The 12,389-nt window shown below is 42.9% G+C and overlaps 1 protein-coding gene across 3 annotated transcripts in view; it reads left to right on the top strand.

Annotated features, from left to right (window-relative positions):
* Positions 1-7,725, top strand: part of ALG14 (ALG14 UDP-N-acetylglucosaminyltransferase subunit) — a 128,796-nt gene extending 121,071 nt beyond the window's left edge. The window contains exons 4-6 of one of the 3 annotated variants that reach the window (XR_011258611.1): positions 3,432-3,523; positions 7,178-7,286; positions 7,437-7,725. Coding sequence is in view for 2 of the 3 variants with exons in the window: in XM_069598398.1 (XP_069454499.1) it covers positions 3,432-3,523; positions 6,722-6,749 (120 nt within the window). In the remaining variant the exon portion in view is untranslated. Of the gene's footprint in view, positions 1-3,431; positions 3,524-6,721; positions 6,796-7,177 lie in introns of all 3 variants that reach the window. The other 2 variants (XM_069598398.1, XM_069598407.1) reach the window with 2 other exon arrangements.
* Positions 7,726-12,389: the final 4,664 nt, after the last annotated feature.

Here is a 12,389-nt window from a genome sequence, read left to right as displayed (position 1 = left end):
GGTTCAACCCCTGGTTGGGGAACAAATATCCTGCAAGCTGAGCAGCATGGCCAAAGAAAAACCCATAAAAAACATGTGTCTAATACTTACTGTTTTATGTACAACTTTCACAGCATCTCGCTTGATCCCTGCAAAGACACTGAGAGGTAAATAGTTTTGGCTCTGATTTAATAAAGCTCAGAGAGGTTGTGCCTTTTCCAAGCCTCCACAGAATGGTACATGGTCATGCTGCTGCTGCTGCTGCTGCTAAGTCACTTCAGTCGTGTCCAACTCTGTGCGACCCCATAGACGGCAGCCCACCAGGCTCCCCCGTCCCTGGGATTCTCCAGGCAAGAACACTGGAGTGGGTTGCATTTCCTTCTCCAGTGCATAAAAGTGAAAAGTGAAAGTGAAGTCGTTCAGTCGTGTCCGACTCTTCGCAACCCCAAGGACTGCAGCCCACCAGGCCCCTCCGTCATGCCAGGTCTGAAATCTTTGGTGCTCAGTCACAGTGCAGCGTCTGTGAACACAGGCCCCGTATGTGGGCAGAGCCAGAAACAGGTTGTACTGACCACGTTCTAATTTCTTCACCATAAAATTGAATAAGTATGGCAGCAGAATGGTAGCAGACGAAGAGAGCCTCACATGGGAGGGCCTGTTCACGGCCTTTTCATGGCCAGTTCATGGAAGGCAGGAATCAGGAGATCTGAGTTCAGGTCTTGTCATTAGTTAGGTCTGTGGGCAAATCTTTTAACCTCTCTGGGTCCCTTTTTATTCATCTAGATACAGTACAAATGTAATGGGATTTCCTGGGCCCAGGAACTGTCTTGGCCATCAGAGCCTACATTGTCACCTGCCCAAACACCCAAAATATGATTCCAAAGGCTTTGAATGGCAGGGGTGATTTCCCCTGGCGATAAGGGGGAGGAGGGTTGCATCACACATCACTAGCAAAACATCTTTACAGTTTCCTTTGAACACTTTTTTCCTCCAATTCCCTTTTCCTCTACCAGCTGCACAAATTCTCTTTTTATGTTTCCTTTTCCCTTTAAAATACAAACACAACTCTTTGCCCATTCCTTTCTCAGGCCATGCTCTTCAAGATTTCTCCCTATCCCAGTCTATTCTCATTCATTCAACAAATATTTATTACATACCTACTACTTCCTAGGACTGTTCTTGCTGCTGGAGGAGACAGCAGCAGACTTTACATTCTATCCCTTTATTAGATGGAGTAATCTAACCTGGTCATAGCTTCTTAAATTTGCATCCAGCCAAAGGCAGCTGCTGCTGCTACTGCTGCTAAGTCGCTTCAGTCGTGTCCGACTCTGTGCGACCCCATAGATGGCAGCCCACTATCCGTCCCTGGCTAGTAGGGGAATAGAGAGTATTTAATTATTCAGTAATAATGCTTTTTTAAAACTGTTAACATATAAAATGAGAGATAAGTACTTCTTGCTCTCAAAGGACTTGCAACTCAAGTTTTAAAAAGGACTCTATAATTCAATGAAATTAAGTTCATAGCAGTGTCTCCTTCAGAGACACTGGTAATTATAACAAGAATGTATTAGGTACTCACAGTCCCCCAACACTAATTACCTGACCATTGAACCCTCACAACCATGAGCTACAGGTATTATTATTCCACTTTCCTTGATGGAGAAACCAAGGGACATTTGGTGACTCACCTGAAGCCAAACAGCCCCTGGGCAGCAGCTTGAGGAGTCAGACCCAGACAAGCATGACTCGAGATGCTGTGCTTTTTGCCTCTGCGCTCACTGCACCATCTCATCCCATCTCGTCTTCTCTTACCCAAAGTGTGGTTTTGTTGGGAATATTAATGTGCATTAAAATCTACTTTCCTCTTCCATTTTTGCCATGTTTTCTATCCTAGTCCATTTGAGCAACTATGAAAAAAATACTGTAGACTGGGTGGCTTATAAATAACATACACTTATTTCTCACATTTCAGGAGGTTGGAAAGTTCAGGACCGAGATGCCTTGCAGATATGGCATCTGATGTGAGCTATTTCCTGGTTCACAGGCAGCCGTGTTCTGGATATAAGCTCAGGTATCAGAAAGAGCAAAAGAGGTCTCTGGGATGTCCTTTATAAGGGCACTCATCCTATTCACAGAGGCTCCAGCCTCATGACTTAGTCACCTCTCTATGGCCCTTTTTAGCTGGAAAAAGTTTATTCAGGATGCTGGCTGTAGAAGTAACTTTTCTGCTTCTCAACGTGCTTCCAAGTGATGGGCTTAATAAAGCCATTTCAGGCCCCTATAGTGGAGTCTCTTACCTTTCTCTTTGGTTTTCTCTTTCAGTTCACTTCAGTCGCTCAGTCGCGTCTGACTCTTTGAGATCCCATGAATCGCAGCACGCCAGGCCCCCCTGTCCATCACCAACTGCCGAAGTACACCCAAACCCATGTCCATTGAGTCGGTGATGCCACCCAACCATCTCATCCTCTGTCATCCCCTTCTCCTCCTGCCCTCAATCTTTCCCACCATCAGGGTCTTTTCAAATGAGTCAGCTCTTCGCATCAGGTGCCCAAAGTATTGGAGTTTCAGCTTCAACATCAATCCTTCCAATGAACATCCAGGACTGATCTCCTTTAGGATGGACTGGTTGAATCTCCTTGCAGTTCAAGGGACTCTCAAGAGTCTTCTCCAACATCACAGTTTAAAAGCATCAATTCTTTGGCGCTCAGCTTTCTTCACAGTCCAACTCTCACATCTATACATGACCACTAGAAAAACCATAGCCTTGACTAGACAGACCTTTGTTGACAAAGTAATGTCTCTGCTTTCTAATATGCTGTCTAGGTTGGTCATAACTTTCCTTCCAAGGAGTAAGCGTCTTTTAATTTCATGGCTCCAATCACCATCTGCAGTGATTTTGGAGCCCCCAAAAATAAAATCTGCCACTGTTTCCACTGTTTCCCCATCTATTTGCCATGAAGTGATGAGACCAGATGCCATGATCTTAGTTTTCTGAATGTTGAGCTTTAAGCCAACTTTTTCACTTTCCTTTTTCACTTTCACCAAGAGGCTCTTTAGTTCTTCTTTGCTTTCTGCTATAAGGGTGGTGTCATCTGCATATCTGAGGTTATGGATATTTCTCCCGGCAATCTTGATGCCAGCTTGTGCATCCTCCAGCCCAGCGTTTCTCATGATGTACTCTGCATATAAGTTAAATAAGCAGGGTGACAATATACAGCCTTGACGTACCCCTTTTCCTATTTGGAACCAGTCTGGTGTTCCATGTCCTGTTCTAACTGTTGCTTCCTGACCTGCATACAGATTTCTCAAGAGGCAGGTCAGGTGGTCTGGTATTCCCATCTCTTGAAGAATTTTCCACAGTTTATTGTGATCCACACAGTCAAAAGCTTTGGTATAGTTGATGTTTCAAATTATTACTACAGTTTCCCATATGTTGCAATTTTTTTAAACAGAATCTTCTTAGAAGCCTGCCTTTCTCTGAGAACCCCTGGAGGAATTCACAAAGAAACAAGACAGGTTTTTATTTCCATCCTAAAAACAATGGGTAAGTGGCAACATGTGCGTTGGTGGGCTGCCAGCACCTTCTTCTTATTGACAAGGACTAGAATGATCTGGTGTGAGCAGCAGAAGGCACTGAATTCTTACAAGGGATTTTTGTGAAGGTTCTAATGTGACATTAATCAAGACAATTTCCATTCAGTGTCAAGGTTTTTATGGATTTTTTGCTGCTTCTATTGTCCGACACCTTAGAGGTGAATGTCCACACAATTAAAGCATCTAAGTGTCACCACATGAATCTTGGCTTCCATAGGATACTGAATGTATAGATTTAAGGCAACATGTGTTAAAAGGCATCTTCAAGTTATGAGAAAAAAACAAGTTAATTACACAATGGAAGGATTTCCTTACTTTTTCCTTTCCTGTTCCAGAGAGGAATACAATGGTCTAAACCCCAGCTTTGTCTAACCAAACCTATAAACGTTATTTTTTAAGTTTTTACTTGATAATAAATGGGAATTGATCTATACCATACACAAATTATACATTGAATCTTTTGGAAAACTAAGGATTTGGTTTACCACCATTATCTATTATCTGCTAATCATACATCCAATATTTTTCAATATTTTTTCTTCAGTAACTAAGCCAGGGATCCTTAAAACAGGGTCCATGGAAATACTTGCATATTTTGAAATTTAGCTATGCATTCTTTAGAAAGAGAGGAGATAACTTTCTTTAGATTTTCTGTAAGTCTTGCCTTACTCCCCAAAGAAGGCAACAAAACTTACACGTAAGATTTTGAGGCTTTCAAGGCCATATTTATTTATTTTTAACTCTTTTCTTCAACTTGAGGCTCGAAATTTAATGGTAAAACAAACAACCTATCTCCTTTCCTTCTGTATATATTCAATCATCCCACTCCTCCAAAAATGAATGGTGTGTATGAGTGTGTGTGTGTGTGTATAAAACCTCCTCTAAAGGCAGCAGGATGCAAAAAAAGAAGATGGTGGGAGGGGGGGGGAGGGAAAGTAATGGAAATTTTTTTTAAGAAAATAATTTTTTCCCAGAAATCTGCCTTTGATTTTTAAATTTCTACCCCAGTCTCTTGGCTATTGTTATTGTTATTTAGTAGTCACTGTGAATTCTTTTGTGGATGACTGTAAATTACCGGATTCTATTTTAACTAAAGGAGCCAACACAGCAAATTTATGTTCTGTTATAAATTAAGTGATGTGATGACATGTGCTTAGTGGTCAGGCTGACATGCAAAATAAATCAGATATAATCATTTGAATATAAGTTTGAGATATAAAATAAACCATTTTGGGGTTTAAACAAAAGACCATAAGAGTAACAGTTTGCCAAAGCACAAATATGCTAATTCTGCTTGCAATCAGCAAAGGGAAAAAATCATTTCAATTGGATATTTTATTTGTCTTCTTCTGTGAGTACCATACAGAGAAGTTAATAGCTGAGATGTGAAAACATGAAATTTAGAAACTGAAGATTTATAAGTGCATATCTTCACTTTTTTTTAAACAGATGAGGACGTAAGACAAAAGACACTGCAAAACACAGAGCTGGCCAGTCGCACAAGCTCTAAAACTCCTGTGTTCTAACTCCTAGGCCTGCTTTCCACTGTATTTCATCCAGTGAACTAAAGTGAGAAAAAGTAACCTGACATAGCATCCTATGCCGTTGAAGAATGTGCAGTAAAAACATAATTGCATACCTGAAACTCAGATAAGGCACTAGGTGAAAGCTAAAAAGATAATCCTACCTATCACTGAATAACTGATAACAAGAACACAACAAAGGGCTAAGTGTGAACTTTGTCATTCTGGTTCTTAGGCCAGAAACCGATTTCTAAAATAGACTTCATTAAGATCTGTTTCTTTATTTAAAGTTATACTGTGGAGGAGTTAACATTAAGGAAGTAAAGGACATTCACTTTTTAGGAATAGAGTTTTCTGTGCATTTGACTTTTCTCTCTGATTGGGTAATTATCTGTTACTTGCATAATTTAAGTCCAAAATAAAAAATTCTGTACCCTAAGGATTTTGTTTGATGCGATACAGCTCCAGCGTTCTCATATATCATCTGACTCTGGCCTGTGATTGCCAGTTTTAATGCTTAGCCTATCAATGGAACTCAAAAGATAAAAGACCTTACCCTATCTGTGAAGCAATTCAATTACGGTTCCTTTCTTTTGTGGCTTCCAGGAAGAATAGACTAAAAGGTTGATTAAAAGAGAATTGATAACTGAAAGAAACTTTGGCATCATTTAGGCCAACCTGCAACTTACTAGTGGGGCTTTCCCCATGGCTCAGTGGTAAAGAATCCAGCTGCAGTGCAGAAGCCGCAGGAGACTTGGGTTCAATCCCTGGTTGCATGGCAACCCACTCCAGTATTCTTGCCTGGAGAATCCCATGGACAGAGGAGCCTAGTGGGCTACAGTGCAGGGTCGCAAAGAGTCAGACACGACAGAAGAAACGTAGCACGCATGCACCCAGCTTAACTAGATTAGAAGAAGCAGACCTTCAGAGGCTGTGTGGAGTTAACCCAGCGAGTAAATAAGATGTCAGAGGCCTTCATCCTCCCATTGATCTACCCAATACCCACAATGACTGCATTTCCTCAGTGGAGCACTTCTGGTCATGAATTATCCAGTGGTTTTCTCTGGCTCACACTAGGGGATCCCACAGGGAAAGCATCATTTGTTTTGTCTGATGTGTCTCACCTCCCTCACAGGGTATAAGGGTCTGAGCCTGAAGCCTCACTAGTAGTTGCCGTGTGTACAGTGTGTCAGGCGCTTGGCTGGCACCCTGCACACTGTAGCACATTCACTCTTCAGGGCAACCCTGGAGGAGAGCTGCTACTATTCCTCTTTTCTATGGGAGGAAACTGAACTCGGAGAGGTTAGGAAACTTGCCCAAAGTCCCTCAGTTGATAGACAGCAGAAGTGAGATTTAGACCTAGATGTGTGTGCATGCATGTGGGCAAAGGCGCTTCCATCATGTCAGACTCTGTGCGACCCTATGGATAGTGGCCTGCCAGGCAGGGGATCTTCCCCACCCCAGGATCAAACCCAGTCTCTTACCGTCTGCTTCATGAGCCGGCAGGTTCTTTACCACTAGTGCCATCTGGGAAGCCCCGCCTCACCCCTGCGCAGGGTGATTGCAAAGCTCACCAGACACTCTTACGTGGAATCATGCTTTATTCACCTTTGTTTTCCTGACAGGTGCTGGCACATAGCAGGGACTCGATAAATGCTGTCCAGAAAGAATCGACAGGGGCTTCCCTGGCAGCTCAGTGGTAGGACTCCACGCTCCCAGTGCGGGAGGCATAGGTTCAGTCCCTGGTTGGGGAACTAAGAACTTACAAGCCATGTGGCACAGCCCAAAAAACAGAAAAAAACAAAAAGAATGAACAAATTATAGAAGAACTTTTTAAAGTGCTATTGTCTATGTTGCAGGTATGTTTTGTTCACACTGGGGGCGGGGGGCGGTAAAAACAACCTGAACGTTAGTGGCCCAGTAATCCATCAGTTTTCTCTGTCATCTGCCAGGCACTCTAGCTGGATGGGGTTGGGTTTTTTCCTCCCCGCTTTGGTCCTTATTTAGTTATTTAGTTTTGGCTCGAAGGTGTTTTATTTTTATCGAAGTATAGTTGATTTACAATTTTGTATTTGTTTCAGGTGTTCAGCAAAGTGATTCTGTTATGGTGGCAGTCGCTAAGTTGTGCCCGATTCATACGACCCTACAGACTGTAGCCCACCGGACCTCTCTATCCATAGGATTTCCCAGGCAAGAATACTGGAGTGGATTGTCATTTTCCTTCTCCAGGTGTTCTTCCCAACCCAGGGATCGAACCCACATCTCCTGCGCAGGCAGGCAGATTCTTTACCACCAAGCCACCCGGGAAGCTGACATGTATATGTGTATATTCTTTTTCAGACTCTTCTCAATCATAGCTTACTACAGCGTACTGGATCAAGTCCCTGTCGCAGAGTGGTTTAGTGTGGGGGCCTGGGGCCAGGCTGCCTGTGTTTACCTCCTGCCTCTGCCATTTCCCCTCACCCCGGACAAGTTATAGAGCCCCTCTGTGCCTCGGTTGTTTCATTCGAGAGGCGGAGATTATAGTTGTGATTTCTTTAGAGAGTTGTTTTGAAAATGAAGTGAGGTAATAGATGTAAAGCACATTGCGGCACAGTAAACACTCAATAAAGAACTTTATTAACTCAAACGTGTTTCTTCATGGCCCTTGTAAAACCTGTGCCACTCTTGCAGTGAGGCACTTTCACAGGGTGCTCTGTACCACAAACCCAGGGTTATCTCCGGGTTCTTTTCCCAGAGGTGCCTGAGTGTGGACTGTGTTGACGTCCCATTATTAACATCTCCTGCTGCCGGGGCTGCAGCCAAAGCTCTTCTAGCGGCCTTGCATACCCCAGGGGTTTCCTGCACTTCACTGCACCTCAGAGCATGATAACAGGAACTGAAGCGGCAGAAATTGAAAGCAAAAGTTTACAATTCAGCCAAGAAACTCTTGGCTGTTTTTCCCTTTGCTGAGTATAAGGGGGGAAGAAGGGGGTTAAATGGAAAACCTATAAAACCTGTAGAGTCTTGTATGTTGTATTCCAGAGTTGTTTTGGTTTTATTTTCTAAATATCCGGACACAGTTTTTGTTCCTTCGTTTGACAGACATCGCTTGAGTGTTTCTTGTGGTGTGATTTGATCCCCCATATATGCCTGGTAGCCATCTACCCTGGGTTTTCTAGAACAATCCCAATTTTAAATGTCTTTGGCGTCTTTTCATGGAAATAAATTAACAAGGAAGAGAGGAAGAAAAGCCTTTGTAAGACCCTCTGGCCAGAATTTTGATTTGTATTTACTTTTAGCTGAGTTTCTGCTTGCCCCAAGCTTAGGGGCCATCTAGAAAGTCCCCAGGAGTCCTGCAGGGCATTGTGCCAGGGGAGGGGTACCAGCCTGTATCCTCTGTTTCCCCTTTGGAGGAAGAGACTTAAACATTCATTACATATTTTCATCTATAATTCTGATTGCTCCTTTGAGGCTGCCAATACTGGAAACTAACTTTGTATAGTATATATTCTCTCTATATATAATATTACATATTATATAGTCTTTGTTTTTTCATTTTTACAGTAAGATGCATTACTGTGATACATAGGGGGAAAAAATGTTTTTTAAGCTATTGACCATTGCCACACAAAAATGGACATCTTCTTTCTAAACTGGAATTCTCCAGGTCTGAATACTAGAGTGGGTAGCCTTTTCCTTCTCCAGGGGATCTTCCCAACCCAGGGATCGAACCCAGGTCTCCCACATTGCAGGCAGAATCTTTACCAGCTGAGCCACAAGGGAAGCCCTCTTTCTAAACAGCCCGATAGAAAAGGCAAGAGGCTCCAGAAAAGCCAAAAGCTATATGCTTTGTGGGGATAGAGAACCTCTGCTGTTCCCACCTTTGTATTTTCACAGAGCAGCACTCAATATATATCTGCAAAGGAATAACAAAGGCCCCTTTAGTGTTTTTTGAAACATCTTTACTTTCCCAAATAGAAGGACCAAATATTGTTCAGTTCAGTTCAGTTCAGTCGCTCAGTCATGTCCATCTCTTTGCAACCCCATGGACAGCAGCATGCCAGGCCTCCCTGTCCATCACCGACTCCCAGAGTTCACTCAAACTCATGTCCATTGAGTCGGCAATGCCATCCAACCATCTCATCCTCTGTCGTCGTCCCCTTCTCCTCCTGCCCTCAATCCCTCCCAACATCAGGGTCTTTTCAAATGAGTCAACTCTTCACATCAGGTGGCCAAAGTATTGGAGTTTCAGCATCAACATCAGTCCTTCCAAAAACACCCAGGACTGATTTCCTTTAGGATGGACTGGTTGGATTTCTTTGCAGTCCAAGGGACTCTCAAGAGTCTTCTCCAACACCACAGTTCAAAAGCATCAATTCTTTGGTGCTCAGCTTTCTTTATAGCCCAACTCTCACATCCATACATGACCACTGGAAAAACCATAGGCTTGACTAGACAGACCTTTGTTGGCAAAGTAAGGAGAAGCAGAAGATATTAAGAAGAGGTGGCAAGAATACACAGAAGAACTGTACAAAAAAGATCTTCACGACCCAGATAATCACGATGGTGTGATCACTAATCTAGAGCCAGACATCCTGGACCGTGAAGTCAAGTGGTCCTTGGAAAGCATTGCTACGAACAACGCTAGTGGAGGTGATGGAATTCCAGTTGAGCTGTTTCAAATCCTGAAAGATGATGCTATGAAAGTGCTGCACTCAATATGCCAGCAAATTGGGAAAACTCAGCAGTGGCCACACGACTGGAAAAGGTCAGTTTTCACTCCAATCCCAAAGAAAGGCAATGCTAAAGAATGCTCAAACTACCACACAATTGCACTCATCTCACATGCTAGAAAAGTAATGCTCAAAATTCTCCAAGCCATGCTTCAGTAATACGTGAACCGTGAGCTTCCTGATGTTCAAGCTGGTTTTAGAAAAGGCAGAGGAACCAGAGATCAAATTGCCAACATCCACTGGATCATGGAAAAAGCAAGAGGGTTCCAGAAAAACATCTATTTCTGCTTTATTGACTATGCCAAAGCCTTTGACTGTGTGGATCACAATCAACTGTGGAAAATTCTGAAAGAGATGGGAATACCAGACCACCTGACCTGCCTCTTGAGAAATCTGTATGCAGGTCAGGAAGCAGCAGTTAGAACTGGACATGGAACAACAGACTGGTTCCAAATAGGAAAAGGAGTCCGTCAAGGCTGTATATTGTCACCCTGCTTATTTAACTTCTGTGCAGAGTACATCATGAGAAACGCTGGACTGGAGGAAGCACAAACTGGAATCAAGATTGCCAGGAGAGATATCAGTCATCTCAGATATGCAGATGACACCACCCTTGTGGCAGAAAGTGAAGAGGAACTAAAAAGCCTCTTGATGAAAGTGAAAGTGGAGAGTGAAAAAGATGGCCTAATGCTCAACATTCAGAAAACGAAGATCATGGCATCCGGTCCCATCACTTCATGGGAAATAGATAGGGAAATAGTGGAAACAGTGTCAGACTTTATTTTTGGGGGCTCCAAAATCACTGCAGATGGTGACTGCAGCCATGAAATTACAAGACGCTTACTCCTTGGAAGAAAAGTTATGACCAACTTAGATAGTATATTCAAAAGCAGAGACATTACTTTGCCAACTAGAGTCCATCTAGTCAAGGCTATGGTTTTTCCAGTGGTCATGTATGGATGTGAGAGTTGGACTATGAAGAAGGCTGAGCGCCGAAGAACTGATGCTTTTGAACTGTGGTGTTGGAGAAGACTCTTGAGGGTCCCTTGGACTGCAAGGAGATCCAACCAGTCCATTCTGAAGGAGATCAGCCCTGGGATTTCTTTGGAAGGAATGATGCTAAAGCTGAAACTCCAGTACTTTGGCCACCTCATGCGAAGAGTTTGCCTCATTGGAAAAGACTCTGATGCTGGGAGGGATTGGTGGCAGGAGGAGAAGAGGACGACAGAGGATGAGATGGCTAGATGGCATCACTGACTCAATGGACATGAGTCTGAGTGAACTCCGGGAGCTGGTGATGGACAGGGAGGCCTGGCGTGCTGCAATTCATGGAGTCGCAAAGAGTTGGACACGACTGAGCGACTGAACTGAACTGAACTGAGGTTGGCCATAACTTTCCTTCCAAGGACTAAGCGTCTCAGGGATTTTGGAGCCCCCCAAAATAAAGTCTGACACTGTTTCCACTGTTTCCTCATCTATTTCCCATGAAGTGATGGGACCAGATGCCATGATCTTAGTTTTCTGAATGTTGAGCTTTAAGCCAACTTTTTCACTCTCCTCTTTCACTTTCATCAAGAGGCTCTTTAGTTCTTCTTTGCTTTCTGCCATAACGGTGGTATCATCTGCATATCTGAGGTTATTGATATTTCTCCCGGCAATCTTGATTCTAGCTTGTGCTTCTTCCAGCCCAGCATTTCTCATGATATACTCTGCATATAAGTTAAATAAGCAGGGTGACAATATACAGCCTTGATGTACTCTTTTCCCTATTTGGAACCAGTCTGTTGTTACCTGTCCAGTTCTAACTGTTGCTTCCTGACCTGCATACAGATTTCTCAAGAGATGGGTGAGGTGGTGTGGTATTCCTATCTCTTTCAGAATTTTCCACAGTTTATTGTGATCCAAATATTGTAGCTTACCTTAAACATGCTAAAAATTATTTATTATATAAACATGTATATATAATGTCTGGATTTACACACAGGCTATTATTTACTTGATGGAAGGATTCATCAGACCCCTATAAATAGCAGATCTCAGTAGGTTTAAAGTGTAATTTGATCTATGTCATTTCTCCTATGAGAGATCAGAAGAGATTAAAAGAACTTTGGCAAAACAAAAGCCCCACTTTTGAATTCAACTTCTACCTCTGCCCTATTGTGTGTCCTTGGGCAAGTTTTTATTTGTTGGCTTTACCTCTCTGTGCCTCTTATCCCTCTGTAAGAATTGAGAATAACTGCAAATGTTAAAGATACCCATTGAAGCACATGGTGCCCTGCCAGGGGCATAAATTTAAATGGTAGCTGCTGTTATTGTTATTTAATTAAAACTTTTCAGAACATCCAGTACGTGCACTGAAGTATAATTAAAATGATAACCACATGTCCTGAAATGCATCATGGAAGCTCAAGCTTAACTGATTTGAAGAAGTAAGCTTTTCATGCTTAATCCCAGCCGAGTAATATAAACGCTTCAACTCACAGCATTCCATGCTTGGCTTTCTAGACATACAGAAGCTTCCTTCACTTCCTTGTTTATGTGATGAAGGGAGGCAGGAACCCCACCCTCCTCCAGCCCC

Source organism: Ovis canadensis, chromosome 1 (assembly GCF_042477335.2).
Source record: "Ovis canadensis isolate MfBH-ARS-UI-01 breed Bighorn chromosome 1, ARS-UI_OviCan_v2, whole genome shotgun sequence".
NCBI classification, from domain to species: Eukaryota; Metazoa; Chordata; class Mammalia; order Artiodactyla; family Bovidae; genus Ovis; species Ovis canadensis.
Note: the sequence above shows the minus strand (reverse complement) of the source record. Positions and strands in the feature narration are given on the sequence as shown.